The sequence below is a fragment of the Typopeltis vanoorti genome, chromosome 10 (genome assembly GCF_054136105.1).
Source record: "Typopeltis vanoorti isolate ZY-2024b chromosome 10, IOZ_Tvanoo_1.0, whole genome shotgun sequence".
NCBI lineage: Eukaryota > Metazoa > Arthropoda > Arachnida > Uropygi > Thelyphonidae > Typopeltis > Typopeltis vanoorti.
In genome coordinates, this window is record NC_143558.1 from 76,843,129 (window position 1) to 76,867,380 (window position 24,252).

Sequence of the window (24,252 nt, forward strand, 5' to 3'; positions counted from 1 at the left end):
CTGTTATTCAAGAAAATCGAATTCTCACTCTTTTGAAAGTAACATATAATGTTAGGTTTGCGATTGCGAAATGGCAGACGTTGTCTAAAATATTCTCCTATCCATATGGCTATGAAATTACTGAAAGCCTTGTGGCAGTTGTTAGTGTTGTCTAAAGGTTGTCTAAAGTATGGCTTCTATCTTCTTCAAAAAAGATTAATTAGAGCCAAATGGGATCGCCTATTATTTTGGGAAATGGAAGGCCTTATAGGAATTATTATTATTATTATTATTGTTATTATTATTTATTCACATAATTGATACACAGTCAAAACAAGATATTATTTAAAGAACAATTTGACTGGTGATACAGAACAATTCAGCTTTTACCCAAGAATCTAAGAATAGTCTGTCAGGTAGCGTCGTGAAATATGGACTGTTCCAAGTAATGCTGTTTATTCTACGTCATATGGGTCACTTCGTTGATGTTTAATTGCTGTAAATAGTTGGATAGTTTCTTTGAAATTGCGCCAAGGGCACCGATAACTGTTGGGATCATTTTAGTGTGTTTAAGCCACAGCCTGCCAACTTCGATTATTATTATTATTATTATTATTATTATTATTATTATTATTGGCTGCCACAGCGAAAAAAAAGTCTCCTAATTAGTTCAAAAAGGAGACCACAATAAAAATGAATGTGAACCACCAACAGAGATGCAATAACATCAGAACGTACTGGCAATTTCACTTTGATCAGACATTTCAGATCATTCATTTGACCTCCCAAACATCAGCCTACTTCCAACACAGAAATCAAATCAATAAAAAAAAATACATATTCTAGCCGGTGTTATCCTCAGAGATAAGCTCATTAAAAAGCTTCGAGGATGCAAGCAGAGACATTACATCTCTTCCAAGATCAACAAAAAAACAGAATTATTTATTATATTGAAGTGCTGTAGTTAGTTAAAAACATTAAAAAAGAAAAAATTGTAAAATATATATAACTTACTGTTATACTATAAATGCTGTTAAAAAACGTAAACTTATCCAATTGCAAACTATAAATAACCATCCATAGTAACTATATATATATATATATATATATATACTATAGGTTTGTACTAAACAGAAAATATATGTAATATATCATATTTTCTGTATAGTACATATTATACATTCTCTGTATGACCATATTTTGTCAAACTTTGAAAAAACAATGTAAACTGTAATAACACGCAATCATATTTTATTGTGTAACTGTGAACTACAATAGTAAATTATTATTTTAATATTATTATTATTACTAATAATACAGGAATTATTCTGTTATATCAATTGCACATTATGAATACTATAATAATATTAATTACAATCAGTTCTTTAGTCACATGAAAGAAAATGTAGTATTGTTGCTTAAAATTTACATTATATGTATGTGATTTATTTCACACATAATAAAGTGTTAAAAAATCAATATTACAGACAACCGAAAATAATGTGATCAGTTTAATTTTTCAGATTGCATAAAAGAGAGGGATCAAAATACACTTTCAGACAATACACTCAGAAAGAGTTGGTCATTATTCGAGAAAAATTTTAAAACAAAAAATAAACTAAATCCTCTTACTCCTTTCATTTCCAAAAGAGAGCAGATTGAGACCTTTAACATTACTTACTTTTCCTATATCGGTGGGTTGATTAAATATGTTTTATTTTTATTTTTTATTTTTAATTATCTAAAAGAAGAAACTGAAATAGATACTCAAAACGTTTATGACATTTATGTGGGGAATCATGATAAAGAAGTAATGAGAACTATTTAATTTGATTGATTTTCACACAACTATATATTAGCTCAAAGCGAGTCATTTTTTAAAAAATAATCAAACTGTGAAAAATAATAGTGCGATATCATGGCTAAATATATTTTTCAAAACATGGTTCTTTGTTACAGTTATAATGAAGGGAGCTGTGTCTTCTCTGCTCCTTGGATTTGCATTGGCTATAGTTCCTATCAATGTCTTTGCAAAATCGTTTGATCAGTTAGACTCCCTAACGGACTCTCTGTTAAGAGAGGTAGTAGCTCGAATGGGAGGAGAACTGAGCGACCAGCCAGAAGATTATCTTTCTCTATCTCATTCCAAGCCGCAGCTTCCTCCTAATCGTGTAGCTAAGCAATTTGATGTTCATCCAGATCGGTTTCGGCCACGTCACGATGGTCTACTTGGACGAGAACCCTCATTAAGAGATCAAGAATACCTTGAACACAGCTCTCTGTGGGGCCATCAATATATGCAAGGTAAGGGAAATTAAACGTATTGAATACATTGAGCATTGTTTTCAAATTAATATTCATAGCATTCTTCGGGACATTCAGTTTTAATGTATCTTTAAGATTAATTTTTTTTATTCTTTCAGATGTACTTAGTTATCCAAATATTTTAATGATTCTTAAGGCGATGGCTAATAAATCATCATCAATTGTTTAATGTGTCTTTATACAAAAGAAACATTTTTCAAAAATTCATCCGTTCTGTATAAAATAAAAGAGAAAAATTTAATTATTTTTTCGACAGTCTTCTTATAAATCAATGGAGTAATTTAGAGGCATTCTAAAAGTGCATGTCTAGAAATCTATAGTTATAGTTGATGCCTTTTTTTTTCTGTCATCCAAAAATATTAACTTTTGAGTGGCAGAACACGTAATACCATTGTCACTTGAAATTACTTTTGATTTGAACAGGAAAACAACTAAGGACCAAGTAGAGTGGATAAGGAGAACGTAATCAAATTCAAATTCCATGCCTTTTACTGGTACTATTGTAAATGATAGATTGACCAGAAGAGTCATAATGGAAGAGAAAATGCTTCATTCGCTTCTGTTCTTTTTTCTTAGTCTTTATATTCGTATATAACAGTACTAGTTCCGCTATATCAGTGACCTCGTCGATGCAAAATTTCAAGATTGCGCACTTTATCCTAGTGACAATCAGACCATTTAAAAGAGAACATTTTGGCAAATGGTTGCGAAATAATACAGAGTAATAACCAAAATGTGGCTAAGTAGAATATAACAAAATGTAGTATTAGGATATGTGCTAGACTTTTTCTGTTCTCTCAGTGTTGATTTAAATCAAGAAACCATAAAATTTGGTACTTAATGAAATCTAATGTATTTAGTATTTCAAATACACTCTGTCGAATCTTTACCAGTTTTGGTTTTAATCGGACGACTGGAGTTCCAAAACTGAGCAAATAAACATTGTCTGCTGTACATATGCCAAAATGGCATATGTACAGCAGACAGTCTAATTTCGCCTATTAGATTTATAATAAACGGTATACTAAACAAGAATGCTAAGGGAACTAATATTTATGTAATTGTTTCCGAATTTCCATGTTTGTCTTTAGTGGTAGTATGGTTTTTCCTGACGATAACGAAATGATTAAGAATCTACTTTATTTTATTTTATTTATTTTTGTTATCATTTTTGTTTCCACAGCTTTTTTTACCAATATCGAGAAAGTATCAGAAATTTATTGACAGCTGTCAACAACTCCATAATATTATCCTCAAGGAAGGATATATAATAAATTTATAATAACTATAATGTTCATCCAAAGTAGTCTTTCATTTATCAGCGCGCCAATAACTCCGATTTTGTTAGATGTATATTTCGATTTTTAAGCAACATCTTATTGCATCAATTCCTTAGATGGTGGACTAACCCTGAGTTTTTTTCCCCCTGCCATTCTGGCATCACACCAGCTGCGAATATTCCGGGTGTGTGGTGCTCACCCACGAAAGAGCAGTATCATCGACATCATATTTTTGCATTTATTCCTGTTAAAGACTCCCCTAATTGTTTCCCGGCTTTACGTGATTCCCAAAATTAAACAGTATACTAATGCTTAATGAAGCGGACACTTTTTGACGCGTAAACATTGCATCACATTCGCGTGAATAGCTCGGGTGTGCGGTCACAAATACAGACACCTTTTAGCGCCCTTTAAACAGACGTGCAGATAACGCAACTTGTCAAATTGACAATTGACATTTATGTCTTTAGGGGTGAAGCAAGATGCTTTTCATATTCCCTGCTATCTGTTGTGGTTACAGTGAGGATAAAATGTATGAGCAGTTTGCTCGCCCTGAATGGGCATGGAGATTATGCATCGCTACGGAATGCTAATATAGCTTTTGGTCTTCTATATTTGAATATGTCCGTTGCCTCGTATGCTGCAGCTTGCTGAACCAAATCGTTGGGGTGTGTGGACGTCTTTAGGAAAAACTTGGATGCTAAGGATTGTAGAAAAGAGAAAATATAGGGAATATTTGCATCTCTATGAAGTTTTGTTTCTAACATACCACGGAGCGTTCAGAATCATTCTAAGCACTTGTTCTGCACTCTTTGTATCTTGATAATGTTAGTATTAAAGGTGTGGCCCCAGGCTGGAGAGGCATAGGTGATTATAGGACGAATCGTCATCTGGTATAGTTGCGATTTGATTCTGTTGCTGAGCTTGCTATTTCTATTAATTAGCGGATAGATCTGAGCTATGGCTTTAGATGCCTTTGTGCATGCAGACTTGGTGTGCTGATTGAAAGATAGCTTTTTTTTGTCGAGAATTACACCCAGGTAATTTGTTTCTGTCTGGCAGGGAATTTTAGTATTGAATAGTAACACATCTCCTACAGGAGACATTGGCCTTTTTGAGAAAAGAATGGCTGAGCTTTTCTGGGGGGTTGACCTCCAATCTCCACTTAGAGAACCAACCCTCCAGCTTTAGAATGTTTTCTTGAAGCTTTCTAGTAATGAAATGGGGTCTGAGAGAGAGATCTAGTTAGTATTGCCGTATCGTCCGCATACAGGGCCAAAATGGAAGTCATCGGATTGTGCGGGATGTCTGACATGTATATAGAGAACGGTAATGGAGCCAGTAGAAATCCCTGCGGCACTCCAGCAACGATGTGGCGCTGGGAGGATGTAGAACCGTTGATTTTTACTTGCATTGATCTATTCTGAAGATATGAATGGATTAAATGAACCATTTTTAGTGAGGTACCGGCTGAGATAAGTTTGTGCAGGAGTCCCAAATGCCAGATTTTGTCAAATGCTTTGGATAAGTCTAGGAAAACAGCTCCTGTGCACTGGCGCCAGTTGTAGCTGGTGGTGATGTATTCGACAATTCTGTGGATTTGCTGCGTAGTACTATGGTGTTGCCTAAAACCAAACTGTTCTTTAGGGAGGATGTTTAGGTCATTTACTGAGGTTTGGAGTCGTGAGAGGATGACTTTCTCTGCAACCTTACCCAGATTGGAGATGAGACTGACTGGACGATAATTTTGTGGTAGGTGTGGGTCTTTGTCTGGCTTATGTATAGGAATTACGTTAGCCAGTTTCCAGGTGGAAGGAAAATAGTGAAATCTTAAAATTGCATTTATTATATTGGTCAGGTGCACTACTGCTTTTCGGGGCAGAAGTTTGATCACCCGATTAGTAATGCCGTCTGGCCCAGGAGCTTTTTTGTTCTTTATTTTTTTAATAATGTCATATATCTCAGCAGGTGATGTTGGTGCAATATGGTCAGTGCTGGTGGTAGGAAGTTTGAGTGAGTGTCTGACCTTGCTGTGAATCTTATATATGTGGTCAAAGTCAAGGTTTCCAAACGAAGGCCTGCATTGCTCTTCTAAATTGTATGCTATAACTTCTGCTTTGTTTACATCTGTGTGAGCAAGGCCCTGGTCAGAGAATATTGGGGGAAGGGATCTGTCTTTGTTTTTGATATTTTTCAGTAGCCCCCAGATAGAGTGATCAGTAGGTGAAATGGAGGATAACTTTTCATCCCATACTTGGTCTCTATGAGCTTTGAGTGCAGCTCTTACTGCCCCATTTAATCTGTTTAGATTTGTTTTATCTTGTGGTGCACACGTGTTACGGAATCTTTTCCTATTGCCTATAATTCCAGTGGCTTTAAACGACTCAGAAGGCGAGGCAGGATATGATTGGTTATTGTCTGAAGCAATCCAATTGAGCGTTGTCATTTGTCATGAGTTGTTGTTTTTGTTTGTTTTTCTTATTTTGTCATGAGTTTAATCTGTTTTACGTTCGTGAAGTGTGAACTGACGTGTTTATGACACCGATATAGAGAAGTTTTTAATATATATTTATAACTTTTAACTTTTTTTTTTTGCTCATATTTACAATGGGAAACAGTGTCGACGATGTACTTGCGCTTTCGCCGATTGCATGATTATAGTCGAATGAGGTTGGAACCTGTGTATAATAAGTAATTTAAACGAGTTATTTCAGCCTTTCTTTGGTTCAATCCGATAAAAGAATTATTACTTTTTTTCCGATTTCTGTGCGCATTATATGGCTGTATTTAAAAATCGTATCAAATTTCAAATTATCCTTGTCGCACTCTAGTGTTTGCCAATGATAATCTAATCTCATCACGAAGCGTAAACCCTTTATGCATCTCACATGAATGACGCGCGTGAAACAGCTGTCGTTCATTTGACCTTTATGCTTTCCATGTTTAAAATTATATTAATTGATAAATTAAAGTATTCGAAGTTATCCTACAATTAATTGCATTGGACCAATTAAGATGAACGTTGATGCGCTATGCACTCTTAAAACTTTCATACATCAATTAAAATGCAATCATACGGTCAAATTGACGTGAATTTTGTACCGCGAGTTGCATAAGTTACCCAACAGCACGCTCAACCTAAATGGACACGCGACGCCACTGCATCGCCCACTGCAAAATACACATGCTATATTGACTTGTTAGAGAACCGACGTGCGAGATTTTCAGAAATAATATCACACAACTGTTTTGCTAACCTTTCTTCTCTCATTTTGCTTAAGTGACCTTAGATTAGCTCTGTTCACACCAGTGCCGTCGCTAGAGCTTTTGACGCCGGGGGCGGTCCCTGAGTTTGCTTCCCCCCCCCCTCTTAATACACACCAAAAATACTTCAGAAAGTCAAAACGACATACAGGGAAATAAATTAATACACTATGTTTATTTTTGAAAGAAAACTTCAATTCCAACATTCTGAAATGTTATGTTTCTTGCTTTTCTGTTAGCAAAATCGTCGATGACATTGTTGACGTCTATTTCATCACTCAATTGCTGTTCTATAGACAGTATGACAAGATTTCTTGGGTCAGTCATCCCCGGGCCGCAAAGTGCCGCCCGGGGATGACTTCCCCTTCTGTCCCCCCTAGCTACGCCACTGGTTCACACATTTTCTAAAAGTAACACTGTGCAGTTGCTTTGTGATATCATCTTTAATATGATATTGTCCTTATTGCCATCTGTACAGCCATAGTTTTTCTCAGATTTCTCATATTTGTCATCTGTAGTCTAATCAGTCTGATCAACTGCTTTATTTTTAACCTAGCTCTCAGATCCATTAGTTAAAATTGGTCTGAACACACCGTAAATTATGCGGTGTTCAAATAATTTCTCTCCTATTCCATATAAATTTATTCAACTGGCTGCCTACTGAACCAACTTTATTTACTCTATTGTATTAAATCAAATTCTACAGTTACATAATAAATGAAATATTAAGTTATATTGTACTTTATTTTTATTTATTTATTTATTTATTTGCTAGGAATACTCATGCATAGCACAGTTGTTTACATTCAAGAATATTTAAATATTTATCATACTTACTGTACATTATTTTCATCTGATTTTTCACTGTTTACGTCCATTTTTTTGTTTTGTTTTGTTTTGAATAGTTAGACTGGATATTTACGTTCATATTTTTGCTATCGGAAATATCTCATGGAGTCAGAGAAGCATCTGAGTCAAATAAGAGAAGGAAATATATCTTAAAAGGCACGTTACCTGTCATGTGTTGCCTTAAACTGACCTATTGTCTCATTGTGAAATGTTCCATTTACCGACTACGCATCATGAAAAAAAAAAAAAAATCTGCCATCCTCTTATTACCCACTGTACCTTTCATGCAATTTATGCAATTTCGAACTCTGTCTTTTCTCTACTTTTTGACATCAGTCAGTTCTGGTAAGTTTCTTTGAATGGTTGATATGTGTCAATCATTGACATGCCTTCTTTTCCGATTTACCAGACTCTACATCTCCCAACCTATCCCCATAATTAACATTCCATAATTGTAATGAAGAATTTCCGAAATTCTAATACTTCGAACGGTAGTGGTGAAATTATCCCAACCAACATTAAAAACCTTGAACAAAATGATTTTGTGTGCTTACTTTGAATCATGGAAAATATAACGAAATGCTATAAACTTGGACATTATCCACCTCAGTAGATTAACGAAACAAAATACCTTGGCATCGTACGAAACTGCCACTAGTGTAATCCGAATTTCATAACAGAAAAGTAACTTAAATTTCTGTTTTCAGTTCTGAACGCTGAAGTTGATATAATGAAATTATATCAACTTCTTTTCATCTTACAGGTGGCGCTGGTGAAGGATTCCAGAGGCTGAAACCCGATGGAAGTGTACAAAACGTTCAAGTGGTTAAGAGTGACGGAGTGTTGCCTGCTTATTGCAATCCGCCAAACCCCTGTCCCATAGGATATTCAGGTCGGTGAAAAATTCATGAATTATAGTGTATTTTAAAATTTATGCATTAAAAATGCTTACCTTTATTAATTTTAATTTTCTAAAAATAAATGTGTTCCTTATTATTATTAATATTTAGTTTTTTTAATATTAATGATTCTTTGATATAACGTGACGCATAGGAACGTGAAACATGAAAATTAATAAATAACATTAAAGAATTAATAAATCTTAGCTTTAATAATAATAATAAATCATATTTTCTTAATATTTTTGAGCTAATTAATAATGCTAAACTCACATAAAGCTTCGCTTTGTAAATTAGAAACATTTTTTAAAAAAAATAAAACATTTAAAAAAACAGTTTTTAAATAAAAATTGGCTGCTATTCATTCTTTTCTTGTAATGTTTTGATCACCATATGGAAAGCTCTTATATTTGAAGAAGTGTTTCTCCAAAAACTAGTTAGAGAATAGCCTATCTTTCATTAAATGCATTTAACTGTGTAGCTCTAGCGTAATTATTCGATTTTCGTAGCTATTGGCAGTCAGAAAAAGACCGGAACAGGTCCAAGTCGAGTAACAAACCATAAAACTTTTACTAAGTGTATTTTTCAATAGAAGGTAGTCGATCTTTTTTTTGGGGGGGAGGGGGGTTCTTCCTCCTCTCGGATTTTTAACCGCAACTCAGAAAAATTGACAAAACTTGCAACTATCGCCCATGATTATGGGTAGAGACCACCACCCCATTAATTCCCAAAAGTTAGTTAAGTCTAAAAAGATTCTGAATACTCCCTTTAGAATAAAAAGCATTAGGAGATTAATTTTATTATTATTTAAACAAGTTCATTTTCTTGTGCGCAATTTAATGTTAATTTAACTTAAATTAATTTCCTGTAGTATTTGTGCATTCAATTAAGAAAATTACTTGGGAAACCTATTGAATCAAAAAGAACAAATAAAAATTAGGTAAATTAGTATATCGGTCATGCATTACTAAAAACAGATCCACCTTTTACAAACATTAATACAATTTTTTTTCAATAAAATAGAAAATAATTCAATTTTTTAGTATTTCCATTAGAATTTTAATAAAAATGAAAAAATATATTTATTAACGCCATGGTAATATTTTTTCGCTCTCAGAATTACTTCATTTAACAGATAAAGTAATTTGCGCACAGTGGCAAATTAAAGTATCAGCAATCTTATTTCGTTTGTACGCTCCTCAAAAATTCTAACTGCTTATCGATTGAAAGCCTAGAGAACGTTAGATTAGCATTGTGCCTTTCCTCTTTTTCCACTTCGTAGCTAAGCACATAACCATCAACGTTCCATTCCTTCTGTTGATTTCATTTTTAATGGAATGCGCAGAACTGTTTATCAGGTAATCTTTTTTTGAGGCTCTCTTAAAACTTTACATAATAAACTGTCCATGGAATTATTATATATATATATTTATTTATTTATTTGAGAAACGAATTTGTTTTCATAATGAAACCCTTACAGAACGGCTGACATCCATGTACACCTCAAGAAAAATGCCATTGGACTGCTTTTTATTCATGTTTTAAACAAGTTGTTTATTTTGGATGAAAAGCGAATTTAACTCGCTTGGTTTTCTCATATGACGGTTTCGAAACTGGTCGATAATACGGAAATGATGAATCATTAAATATTAATATTTAAAATAAATAAATAAATAAATATTAGGTTTTAAAAAATAATAATATTAAATATTAGTTTTAAAAATTTTCCCTCTTGTAAAGCAGACTGTACGACGGCCGAAGAACTCGTGTAATGACAGACATAGTAGTCTGTGACGATAGAATTAATCGTCCTATCACAGCAAAAATAAAATTAATGCAAGCCAAGATACTAAGTCAGACAGTGACAGACAATCGAGCCTAACACGTTAATGGAAGATGGGGTATTTATTTATTGTCATTTGCTTTTATATCATTTATTGAGTTTTATTTTCCTTCTTTCCTTGGACTCATTTATCCACAAGGCTAGGCTACTAGGCTTTCATCGAAAACATTAACTTGACAGAAAAAAATAATAATAACTAAACAAATAAATCGCTTTGCGATTTTTTCTAAAATTGATCTAAATTAACAAACAATGGACTACAGTTATAATTTCAGTTTTGCGACTATGCGCAAGTTTAAGATTATTTACAATTCACCAATGCGGTTCATATTTATTTAAACTCGCTTTTATTTCCCCCCCCCCCAAAAATTGTATTTTGCCTATTCAATACTGTTTGTACAACTGCTTTTGCAGCTGAAGACGGTTGTTTGATTGACTTCGTTAACACAGCAGCTTTTAGCCGAGAATATCAAGCTGCTCAGGAATGCATGTGTGATACAGAACACATGTTTGATTGTCCTGGAACCACTCAGGAGAATGAAATTGATGCATTAGCTCGGTCGATCCAGAATGAGGGACTTATGGATTCAACACTGAATCGCATCGTTCAGAACATGCAGGTAATCACTAGATATTATATTTATTTAATTATTTAATATGTCATTCCTCCATACAATGAGAAGTTGCAGGTCCTATAGCACACTGGTGTCTTGTGAGAGCTATGACGGACTTTTAGGCACCAGAAGAGCAAGCGAATGCTTGGAGCTGCATATTTACAAGAGCAACATTCCATGATAACGTCTTTAGTATTGTAATTTTGTAACTATGATTATACTGAAATACATTTCCCCCTCCTGCTATAAAAATTTAAAACCGAAAAGTTTTTACTGTTTTCATTTTTTAATTTAAAAATTATAAATGATAAAAAAAAATAATTATTTCAAAAGTTTTTTTTTTAATAGGATACAAATTTTTCTGTTGGCATTTTTTTTTTTAATTTTGAAGAAAAAAAAGCAAGTCAGCAAAAAAAGTTCGAGTGGCTAAAGTTATTGCTTGGGGCGACAAAAAAAACATACAGTCGGTTCTGATCAGAACAAGAATTAAATGAGAAACAATTTATTAATACTAATATTCATTTTAATATATCTACCCTACCAGTCAACGTGCTTTTTCTGTCACAAAAAACGGGTCATGGCTAGTTGGGTAGATATATCAGATTGATATTTTATACCTAAAACATAATCTTTCAAAAAAAAAAAAAAAGTGCTTTTCATGATATCCGAATATATGTGTAGAGATATTTCTGAATCTCTCTATTTTATGAAAAAGAGTCTCACAACAACAACAAAAAAAAAAGAAGAAAACAAAACAAAAATAAAATAAAAAGTGTCTTTATGTTTTTAAGGGATCTCATTCAGTTCTTAAGATTTTCTTTTATTTATAAGTAACCAGATGTTTGAGGATTTTGTGAAGCATATCTATCACAGACCAAGACTTAAAATCTTACGGGGATTTTTAACTTTGACTGAAAGTGTTTTTTTTTTTAAGCGGATATTGTTATAATTTGGAAACTTCAGAAGACTATTATCAATAATAGTCTAATATCTAATAAGTACAGAATAAAGTTTCCACTTATAGCTCTGTTTTTAATGCTTTTTAATTTTTAGTCTTTTATTACGATAGTCATAAATTACGATATAAAGAAAATATGCGCTGAGAGAGTAACCGGAAACTCCTTAGAAATAAATGGTAGTGGTATACTATCCTGTCCTCTGCAATTTCATATCAAGATACGCATCCCCATGTTTGTAAAATAAGATCTTATTTAGATCAGATGTTAAGTTATTCGAGATGTGTTTCTTCATCTCTTCGCGGCATCTACTTTGAAGATACTTTTCTCAGCCTCGACAGATTCAGAAACCAACAGTTGCTATGACAAGTTCACACGGCTACTTTTACTCTCAGCATGTTCAGGAGAAATTCTGTCATTTAAATGCACTACACCATTTCTTTTTCTAATTCCTCTTTAGCGCTTTTATCCCGCGTGGTGCAGGATTCGCTATGATTATACGACTGTGGGAAACAGTCGCATAATCATGCAACAGGCTTGTCGCAGAATCTGGCGTTTGGAAGGGGGGGAGGGAGAACAATTTCTATGACTGTAGAAGTGTGTGTCCACGGAAACCGGTTTGCCTTTATTTGGGAGACAAAAACACCGAGTTTCAGGTGAAAAATTCCCCTACCTCCGTATGAAACCGGAAAAACTCACCTTTAGTTGAAAGAGACCAGATTAGGTTCCCTACCTCTTGGACGGGAATCGAGTCCAGGTCTTTCCGATAAAAAGGCTTCGTCTACACTGACTGAGCTACGGAGGGTCTAAATGCACTACACTATTTAATTCAGTTAAATACGCTATATTAGAGTTGTCTATGAATCTTGACACGCACTCCTTGCAAAGACACCCTGAAGTTGGTGTGTGTGTGTGTGTGTGTGTGTGTGTGTGTGTGTGTGTGTGTGTGTGTGTGTGTGTGTGTGTGTGTGTGTGTGTGTGTGTGTGTGTGATTTTATTAACTTTTTTTCGAGTGATTCCACTGTGAAAGCGCACGCAAAAGTGAATGTTGGAGCTCATTATCTAAGTGCGGTTGTTGATCTTTCGTTATCAGTTGTCTTGCTGAGTTGTTTGCGTGAAACACAGCAAATCGGTGACTTCATGCATCAAGTAAAAAGAGCATCCATTGTGATTCGATTTCCCTGTGAATGGAAGTGTATGATAAAGATGTACAAAATTTATAAGACTTTCAGTACAGTATAGCAAAAAAGGTTTGGCGCGGTAATATGTATGAGAGTGGATTCAGATCTCAGAATGACAGAACAAATGTCACGAAGCACGATCAGATCTCCTATATCCAAATCAGCAAATGATGATAAGATTAAGTGAACAGACGTCTCAATATTATCATCAGTTGCTATTTATATGAGCGCCCTTGATTATGGTGTCTAGCTGGAGAGTAAACAACCCAAGTCTGGAAACGGAAACATCCTCTGTTCAGAAAATGTTCAGATAACAATTTTCAATTGAGAGAGATTGTTCTATTCTTGGGATTAACAAAAACTAATCCTCGGGTAGTATCAGAAAAGGGAGATGTAACATAGACAGTGCACATTTAGAAAGATTCTCTGTGACAAGCTGGAGTTAGCGATTCGAACTAAACTGAGAAGGCTGTTGTCAAGATGTAATGCGTTATTACATGCAATACAGATCATACAACTAGCCAAAATGTGGGGGGGAACTAGATTTTTTTCAGGGCCATACAGCATCTTTTATATTCAAATCTTTTAGCATCTCCAGTTTATCTTTTATCATATTATCCAGTTTGAGCCATGCAGATAAACTTTCAAAGGCCATCATATTGAACAATTAAGAAGTAAAAGAAGTCAGCGCATATGTGACATTCCACTCAGCTGATTATTGTTTTTCCTCCACAGAAGGTTGCACACCATTGAACATGGACCTTGTTGAGAAATTACTCTTTTAGTATTATGCTAATTTTAATAAATACATTGAAGGCAGTTTTTTTATTTACCCTTCTTCAGAAATTTTCTTCTTCCTAACATCATTTTCTTTTTATTGTAACCTCATATGACAGACAAGTTGTTTGTTGATATCTTACCCATGTAACATGCGTTTCTCACATAAGTTTTCAGTGGAAAAACTGATAATTATCTTACCTCGTGTTATTGCCTAATGCCAAAAGCCACTGCTTAAATTGTATATATTGCTCTGCATGTTACAGGACTTTTTGTATAATTTTGGGATTCAGCATGAAGCGGGATTATTAAGATATCTTCTGTTCTTTGTATTATTGTTATGCTCATGGATGACCAATGTAACTAAGATAAATTCTAATGCTCTTACAGATTGAAGGAGAACATAAGAATCTAGTGGCGAAAAAGTTTTTTACTCCTAAGGTAGGTAAATTACATCCTATTGTTTTTAAAAATGCTGCTCGTATAAAACACTTAACTTCAGAGGGATTGTGACATATTTAATTTAGATACGAACACGAATGCACAAGGAAACCGGACATTATTGATAATATGAAATCATTAGATATTTCAGTCCGCCATCAGTGACATAAAGAAACAAATGTCAAAAGATAGAACAACGGGGTTTCCGTTTACATTTAAGTACCGTGAGTTAGAAGGCTGATAACTGACTAGTTTAAACCTGAGAAATAATATAACATTATAATTTTTGTAATTAAATTTACTAATAATTAAAATCTTTCAAATGTTTCATAAGGAAGGGCAATCATTCCCATTTAAACTTGGGCGATGCAATAATTTCTGATAATTTTATTTAAACAAACGTTCGTATATAAAACTTGTGCGGATCAAGGGTGCACAGTTGATTTCTTTTGTGTCACCATACAGCACAAGACCAAAGGATCTCGATTCCATGCTAGGGTAGAGTGTGTTTATACGTATGTTTTTTCAGATTAATTGCAATGGAGAGAAGACCTAAGAAGTCAAAGTCCAATCTCGCTCAGAATGGAGTCAATATCTGAAAATGAGTTCGTCGGTTCTCATGTGGAGGTAGTAGTTTTTAGTTTTTCTTCTCGAGTTTTCATCTAGAAAAAGGCAACCAGCCTGAAGGCCAAGCAGTTAACAGACATAATAGACCAGCTTCATAGCCTTCTCAGCTTAGGCCATGATTCGAAACAATTCATAACAATCGAAGTAAACTTTCCAAGAAATTGTAAAAACTCATAATCTAATGTAATACAATTCAATCCAATTACCCAATGTAAGCAACAAAGTTTGCGCATGAAGTATCTTCACAATTAACCTACTTATTTATAAAGGTATTGACTTCACATCAATCGCCTTAGCATCTCATAATCCAAAGCATACTTCCTTGTGGACCAAAATAATGCTATGTATTATGGGAGAGCACATCTCAGATTGATTTTGACCTTTTCGAGGCCTCTTCAGCAGGAACAGATCCAGAATAAATCCCAATGTTTAATTAATTCAAAAGTCAAAAGATGTTAATTCATCAGTCTCAACATACACGTAACCTAGTCGTGAAGATACTTCACGAGAAAACTTTGTTTGCTTATACCTGTATAACGGATTAAACAATAATATAATTTATTGGCAAATTTTAATTAATTTATAACCAAATGGGGAAAAAACTTTCTACAACCATGAAATCGACACAGTCCTTCGAGTGACTTTTGTTTTAGACTTTTGATCTGGCTAAAAAAAAAATTACACTTTGCCACATTAAAATGACATCCATGCAGTGGCGTAGCTAGAGGGGGCAGTCTATCCCAGGCGGCACTTTGAACCTTACCCTATACGTCGTTTTGACTTTTTTTTGTAGTATTTTCGGTGTGTATTGAGAGGGGCGGCAAACTCAGGGACCGCCCCGGACGGCAAAAACTCTAGCAAAGCCACTACATGTACCCAAATATTTCTTCAACATCAGTCCTATAAAACCTCTAAACAACTTGTACTGTATGTCTATGTCATATCCTCCTCATCCGCCCATCAACCAATCTCAGTAACTCACAAATATCTACTCTCTTCTCATTTGGAGAATCACACAGACCTGCTACCATCTTGGTCATTCGCCGCTGAATCCGCTTCACCTCGTTCACATTCCCAAGAAACCCAGGCTACCAGATCTGTGCACGCAGTAATCCACTGAGGAATAATAACTTGCTTATCTCTGCACACCAAGGTGCTATTCAATGCCCAGATAATCCTATATGTTATTTTAGCCCTTTTGTCCTTTTTTTAGTCCAATATATCCTTTAAATTTCAACTCCCTATCCACCAACACCTCCCAAATACCCGACTTCATCAGTTTTCTGGAATACAGTTCCATCAATATGGTACACACCTGGCAATCTTTTCGCTCCAAATCGCTTAATCTTACACTTTGCCGCATGAAATTGATATCCGTTCTCCTTTGCCCATACTCCCAGTCTATTTAAATCTACCCTATATATATAAAATGATGAACCTTTTTATGTCACGTTTTTTGGAACGTTTTGAAACTCAGGAGCTACCCTGAGTGTCGAGTCTTCAAAATTCGAGTCATCAGAATTCAAAGAGAACCGTCCTACCATTCCAGAACTCGGGGGGGGGGACGCAGAGGGAGGGATCCCTTTCGTCAAAAGTCTTCAAAATTCGAGTCATCAGAATTTAAGGAGAACCGGCCTAGCATTCCGTAACTCGGGGGGTTGGGCGCCGTAGGCGCAAGGGGGAGGAGTCCCCCTTTTGAAGACTCGACGCTCAGGGGCTACCCTGTGTTGAGTCTTCAAAATTTGAGTCATCAGAATTCAATGGGAACGGCCTACCAGTCCGGAACACGGGAGGCGCCATAGGTGCCAGGGGGGGTGTATCCCCCCTAGTGATACTATAAAATATCAACATCAATTATGTTGATAGTGTTCTACGTAATTTTGCATTATCTTCAAACAATTTAATATACAAACAATACAGCAGTAGTCCAAATACATTTATTTATTTATTCGTATGGAGTTTCTTCCCTTTTTCTCTACGGTCCCTATTGGGGAGAGTTGAGCCCCCTCATGGGGGGTTAAGTATTAATGGCTGTAGATCCGTGTGTGTTCAGGGGGGCCAGTTTGCCTGCTTGCGGGATGAAAAACGCCAGATAAACTGGCGGAAAAACCCTACTGCCCGCGCCGAAGACCGGCTAACTTGGCTATAGCTGAGGAAGATCCTCAAATTCTTCACGTCTTCGACGGGAATCGAACCTGGGACACTCCTTCCCCAGTCATATGGTTGCGAAGCGCACAGCCACTAGGCTAACCGCGCGCACAGTCCAAATACAGAACCCTGTGTGAACACCGTGGTGTTCCATAAGCTTTTCACACAGGGTTACAGATTACAGTGCTCCACAATTTTACTTAGATTCCTTCATTCTTCCTTTAAAAGGCTAAATGTAATATTACTTGCATATGTATCAATTACATGAATTTCATGCAGATGTATTGTAAGAATTCCATAATTTCATATAGACAGTTATATTATTTACTACGGTAATAACAATTTTTTTTAACATTTTATTATTTCTCAGATAATAAAATGTTAATAATAATAATAATAATAAAACTTTTAATATGATGCTTATGCAAATACAATTACTGGCTCATAGTACCTATTACAGTCATACCCTGACTTACGCGAATCCGGAGTTACGCGGTTTCTTATATGTACGTATTCCAGTCCTGCTTCACGCCTCACCACTAGTCGTATCTTTCCGGCGCCGGCCGCATTCGCCAGTGTCGCACATGTGAACAAGCACTGACGTGTTTCGCGCGGTCTCCATTCATACACGATTTTTATAGTCTACAAACCTTACGATTGTTTAATGTTATGTTCTTGATAAAAATTTTATCACATAAAAAATAAGAATGTCGTCCAAAGGAAGCAAGTCCGATTCTTCTACAGCTAGCAAGAAAAGAAAAACATTGACTTTGGAAACAAAACTCAACATTAGTAAGGATTTTGAAGGCGGAATGAAAATTTGTGAGCTAGCAAAGAAGTTCGATCTACAGGAATCCACAATAAGAACAATCATAAAAGAAAGGTTTACAGATTTTGGAGGACATAGATTCTAACGAGGAACGAATTGTAGCCACAAGGCAAGGAATAAAAAAAAACTATTAGCTTGCTATGAAGAAATTTTGTGTGACAAGAAAAAGACATTATACTGTCAGACGAATCTATTAGATTTTATGAAACCATCGACATCGAAATAACTTTCTTTTTTTTTATGTACGAAAAACTACAATCATAATTATATTTCTTAAAAAAATAGGCGTTTTTGTAAATCTTTGGTCCTAATTAACTAATATTTTGTATGTTTGTATATATAAATGAAATGCAAAATTATACCCCGAGTTACGCGAATTCGACTTACGCGCTTTTTGTTGGTCTCACCTACCGCGTAACTTCGGGGTATGACTGCATTTTATATGACATAAACTTAGATTATATTGTTTTATAATGTTGTGCTATTGATAAACTGATGAGCACTTTTTATAGAGGTCATTTGAAAAGGCATTGGACTCAAAAAAGTCGGGATTTGCTGATGTAAGCAATTTGAAAACTATAATATAAATAGACTGTGTTGTGTCTTTGATGTGGTTGTTGTTGTTGTTGTTGTTGTTGTTTTGTGTTTGGATTGTTTGTCAATTTCACGAAGAAAAATACCATTATTAAATTGCTTAAGGATAAAAAAATAAAAATTCGACATCATAAATAACTAACGACATGTGTATCATATGGAATGCACTGGTTTCGCAGTCCTCGATTTTCTAACTTTAAATTCAGGAACGCTCCACAATTTGACTTAAATTTTCTTCACTCTTCCTTTAAAATGTTAAACATAAATGTTCTGCCAGTCAGTCGTGAAATACTTGTCTTCATGTAAAGCTAATTAATGCTGTGATGGGTTGATTAACTCCCCCCCCCCCATACACACCAAAAAAAAAAAAAAAAATCCTGTCCCTTTCGTAAGAGTTACGTCAGCTGCCCTTCGTAAACGCTCCTGGCGTCCTAGAACGAAACTAAATGTGCACATGAACTGTGACTTTAAGGATTTTGCAAAAGAAACCGTGCACTCTTCTCCTATAATAATCCCACTAAACGGCCTTAATCATAACTTCATATTTATTACATCTGCACAGAACATTTAGGTAATTCGATAATTTATATGTTTACTTTAATTTAATATTTCTATTTTAAATTTTAATATAAAGGGATGGAAGGCAAAAGTTTTTAACATATTAGTTTTTAGCATTAAACTGATTGCATCTGTCTATGTAACAGTATCATTGATATGTATATGGCGTTTATTCATCATTTTAAATATTTAATCTGTTACTGAAATGGAGTGTTCATGATTTTTCTCTTTCAGTTGCATGAAGACCAGTTAAACAAGTTGAGGAAGGTGGCGAAGAAGTCAGGACACAAGGCCAGGCAACTTGTGAGTGATTCTCACAGTAACCTGTTCTTGGCTCCTTACTTGCTTTAACGCCTTTATCTAACTGCACAATTTCCTTTTGCATGTATGCTTATGCTGGTATGTCTGTTGTGTGTGTGTGTGTGTGTGTGTGTGTGTGTGTGTGTGTGTGTGTGTGTGTGTGTGTGTGTGTGTGTGTGTGTGTGTGTGTGTGTGTGTGTGTGTGTGTGTGTGTGTGTGTGGAAATATTCTGCAATACTGTCACGGCTTTCTGTAAAGCTATGAGTGTGTTTTTATAGCATGATGCTTTTGTATGATAATAATTTATTTAGTTTGTCTTTTGTAACTGCAATCAACTAACTTTTAAATAATACTTCACTTTGTATTTTATGTTAGAGAAGTGTTTTAATTTAATAGTATACTGTTTGTTATTTCACTACATTGTATTTATAAAATAACGTTTTTATAAATACAATGAATCATTGAATTTATTGAATTATTTGTTTTCCCAACTGCTTGTTGAAAGAAATTATAACTCTGTTTCTCACACGCAAATCTATTAACACACAGATAAGTTCCTCAATGCAGAGGATAATACTTTTTAGATGGATTACGATCAAAGCCTGGCACTCAACCATCTCTTTAAGGGCAAAGATTTTTGATTTCTTAATCAATAAATGTAAATTTAGAATGACCTAAAATCATCTAGTCCCAGCCTAATTCCTAATTTAAAAAGGATAAAACTATTAACTAATTGTGTATACATTTAAATGATGGTAAGACAATGAAATCATCTAGTAGGATATAGAAAAGAACAAGGAAATCTTTAAAGAGAAAATTCTCACGAAGTTTACCAGTTGGGGAAGATGATGTTGTCGGTAAGAAACTTCTAAACAATGATCACAAGCACTATTTATTATTACTGTATTATTTTATTATTTCGAATCAGGATCAGCTTGCTACCCTGCAGAATTCCCTGTTAATGATAATGTAATTGGAGTAATTAGGAGGAAATTCGATTCTTACTAAAATTTCTGTTTTAGAAACTAAAAAAACATTGTAATAACTTTATTTATTTAAATATTTAAAAACAATCCTCTAGCGATGTAGAACTGTTGTAGACTCAGAGGCAGTCCCACTCAGATATCCGCAAGAACCTGGCATAAGATTACGAAATTGCAAAATAGAATTGCAAGCTATTATAATTGAAAAGAAAAGGACGATTAAATGTTTACTTCGAATTTTAAAAACAACCCTTTTTTCTTTCAGTTTTGCTTCCACTGTCTAATTACTTTGGTTAACATAGTTATAAAATGTGTTGATGTTTTTGAGGTTTTCCACTAGGTTATCGTTAATGCAGTAAATAGAAGAGTAGATAGGCTCAGCTGCACATTTACAAGATTATTACAATGCAGTTTTTGGAGGCTAGATGGTTAAGTTCAATGCAAAATAAATTATTTGTTTCAGGCTAGTATATACAGTACAGTGCAGTGTTGTTTATTTATGTACTTGACCTTGAAAATTGTATGTGCATTATGATCATTATTTTTAATATTGGACTGTTTTTATTCCATTGTTACTATAGCTGGAAATGTCTCGATATAAATATTTTTTTCAACAAATTCTTTGAATTCAACATTAAGTTGAGAATAATTATTTTGTAAGCGCGTGGTGTGAAAGGTTAGAGTTTGAGGACTGTAGGTATACAGTACGTTTGTATGCCTATAATACGAACGAGGTCTGTTTAAAAAGTATAGAAATCGGATATTTCGATGTCAGTGTCAGCTAGCTATGTGATATCGATTTCGTTTCGTGCAGATTTTTTAGACATTCAAAGTATAAAGCAACTTGACAAAACTGATTAGTGAAAACGTGATTTATGGAAATAATTATACTGGTCTTTGAGTGGCACCATCACTTTAAAGAGCGAATAACCTCTGGATGACCATCAACTTGAAAAGGTGCGCAGTTTTGTTTCGAAATGATCAATAATTAATTATTTTAATGATAGTGGGATCTTGGTATTTCCATACGCTCTTACTACCCGATTTTAACTGAAGATCTGTACATGACGCAGTCCCTGTAGCTCGTCCAGTGGTACAGTAGCGATGATGTTGCCATTTGCTTGGAAATACCTCGATTCGAACTGGGATGAAAAGAACCTTTGGGCTTCTCATGTGGAGATGAAATAGCCGATTTCATGTAAAGATACAAGATTTGCTTTCCAGAAACACAGATTCAGCAAAATAGGCAAAGCGCACATAAACCACACGCAAGTGACAGAAATAGTTGATTAAATAGATATATTAACTGCACTATTATGCCATTAATTGGGTTTATATGAATCTCATATGATAAAAAGCCAGACAGCATCACACTTTATGGGTAAGACATCAGAGAGCAGAACATGAAGTATTTTCGGCCAAGTTCATGCCACTTTAGGTTTAGGATACAAATAGCTACTTTACTACATTACAATTACATTTGTCACTCTGTTCCTTAGATTTGGCTTCGTGTAACATTTTTTTCCATCCGCTCAAAAAAAAAAAAAAATGATACACTGATTTCAAAATGTGGACTCCCCACCAAAGGGACAACGAGAGCCCATTCTGGAAAGCGTGAATGAATGGTCAATATTATCCTTTATTTTTATTAAATATTTTTATGAAATATTTTTGTCATTAACATATTAAATTAGAAATTTAAAAGTTGTAATTTTTACTATATATAATAATATATATTTAATATTTACTTTTAAAATAATAATAATCGTTATATTATTTTGATTGTATTTATGGTAACATAAACATGAAAGTGGCTGATTTTAATGTTTTCAGGCTACAAATCCATATTTGAAAGGAGAGAAACTCCCAGTTGTTGCCAAGAAAGCTCCAAGACATGCCCTGTAGTACAGAATATTCTTCTGTAAATCAAAACAAAAAAAAATCAATAACAGAACTTACATTACATATGGTTTTGTCATTTGAATTATGCTATATTATTTAGTTTTAAAATTCACTTTATGATCAATGTATAATTTCTATGCTTGTATTTCTATGTAAGCTCGGTAGGGTAAATAATTATATTTCAATTATGATCCGTCAAGTACCGTTTTGTGGGTTAAATCATACTGTAATATCGTAACTATATTTTGTTATCACTGGATATGTGCATCAATGTTTTAATTTTGTACAGTTCCAATATATACATATATGTATAGTATGTATATATGTATGTACATATCTGACACTGTCTTATAGATGTATATTAATATATAAGCTTTTGATTTACGCAATAAATTATATTTTGCCGAAAGTTACTTACTCTGATATACATGATTTACCTGAACGATACTACCTCTCTCGGCTCTTTAGTTGGGAAGATGAAATGAATTATCAAACCATGGATGTCACGTTCTGTAAAACAGCTACTAAAACTGGTTCTTGTTTATTTATTCAAATCTAAGTTATCATGCTAATAGACATATCTGGATTTGATTGCACTACATCGAGAACAAGTATTGTTCATTTAAACTAGCCATATAACAGGAATTTACAATTTCCGCTGTTTGAAACGATATTGTCGAAGATTTTCTTTTTTTATGAGGTCGCCATATTAAAATAAGCAAAGTGAATTTTTTTTATGTTCCAGTTATTATAAAACTTCCACCTTTCACTTGGTGTTCTAGAAATGTGTGATCTGGTTGATCAATTCCAAAAGAATCGCTCTTATCTCACTAGTCTGGTTGATTTAGGTACCATTGATCTCCTCGGAATATAAGGAGCTTACCTGAAGTTTATGAAGTATATCGAACAGGTAATAACTACTGCTGAATAGAGCTGAAGTGAGTAGTTATGAATTTAATTATCGCGGCGCAGTGCTCGTATTATAAATTATCCGGTCGTTTAGTTATTACAGTAATTTCCTGCAACACATTAATGGTGGAATTGTCTAGAAGTTCTGGATTGTTCATCATATGTCTAGATAACCAGGAGAACTGTCTGTGACCTCCTGGAACTAGCAAAGATCACAAGGTCTTTGCTAGTCCTAGGATCCTAGTGAAATCCAAGATTACACTAGGTTAAAGCTTTCCGTCTAAGTAGCTTACTTTGGAACAGAGAGGTCCATTGAAGTATAAGTTTCTGATTAACAGAAGTTACTTTTTGCCTATTTTGTCTTATGTAGAAGGGACATAGAAACTAACAAAAAGAAACATAAGTAGAATACAAGCAATTTTGAGGACAATGTTGATTGACAAAAACAAGGAAAGACAGAATACGAAAAGTACATATTATGAATGTTTTGGAACTAGAAAGTTGGAAGAAGAAATGCTTGCGAACTCTTGCTTGAAGCAGTATAATAATAAGAATGAATTAAAGAATAATACCAAGAGGAATGTATGAAATGAAACTTAAGGGAAAAAGACTGAGAGAGGGACATGGAAAACGGTGGAAAAACCAGCTAAGAGAAGATTTAGAAAAAATAAACCTGAACTGGAAAAGTTTCACAAAGAAAAAAATGTGAGATAATAGAAAGAAATGGAGAGCTCTGATTCGCTTGGCTTGAGAGTTTCTGGTGAAGCAGATGTTAATAAAAACAAGGCAAATGAATTACAAAAAAGATAAACAGACAAGTATACAAAAAAAACTGAACAATTTAGAAACTTTGAAAATGGAAAGCATGCTACATTACTGAAGGGTACTGAAAGACATTAATCAAATGAATTACTGATATTCGACATAAAATTTGCATGCTTATAACAGCATTTTAATAAAACGAATAAAACTGTTTTTATTAAACAAGGTAAGC

The 24,252-nt window shown here is 34.3% G+C and overlaps 1 protein-coding gene across 3 annotated transcripts in view; it reads left to right on the top strand.

Annotated features, from left to right (window-relative positions):
- 7B2 (Secretogranin_V domain-containing protein 7B2) overlaps positions 1-22,745 on the top strand; it is a 47,718-nt gene extending 24,973 nt beyond the window's left edge. The window contains exons 2-7 of one of the 3 annotated variants that reach the window (XM_090399369.1): positions 1,939-2,283; positions 8,461-8,589; positions 10,854-11,059; positions 14,358-14,408; positions 18,525-18,572; positions 22,281-22,745. In XM_090399369.1, coding sequence (XP_090255495.1) covers positions 1,944-2,283; positions 8,461-8,589; positions 10,854-11,059; positions 14,358-14,408; positions 18,525-18,572; positions 22,281-22,352 — 846 coding nt within the window. In that variant the 5' untranslated portion in view covers positions 1,939-1,943 and the 3' untranslated portion in view covers positions 22,353-22,745. Of the gene's footprint in view, positions 1-1,938; positions 2,284-8,460; positions 8,590-10,853; positions 11,060-14,357; positions 14,409-18,524; positions 18,573-19,398; positions 19,468-22,280 lie in introns of all 3 variants that reach the window. The other 2 variants (XM_090399368.1, XM_090399370.1) reach the window with 2 other exon arrangements.
- The last annotated feature ends 1,507 nt before the right edge of the window (positions 22,746-24,252 follow it).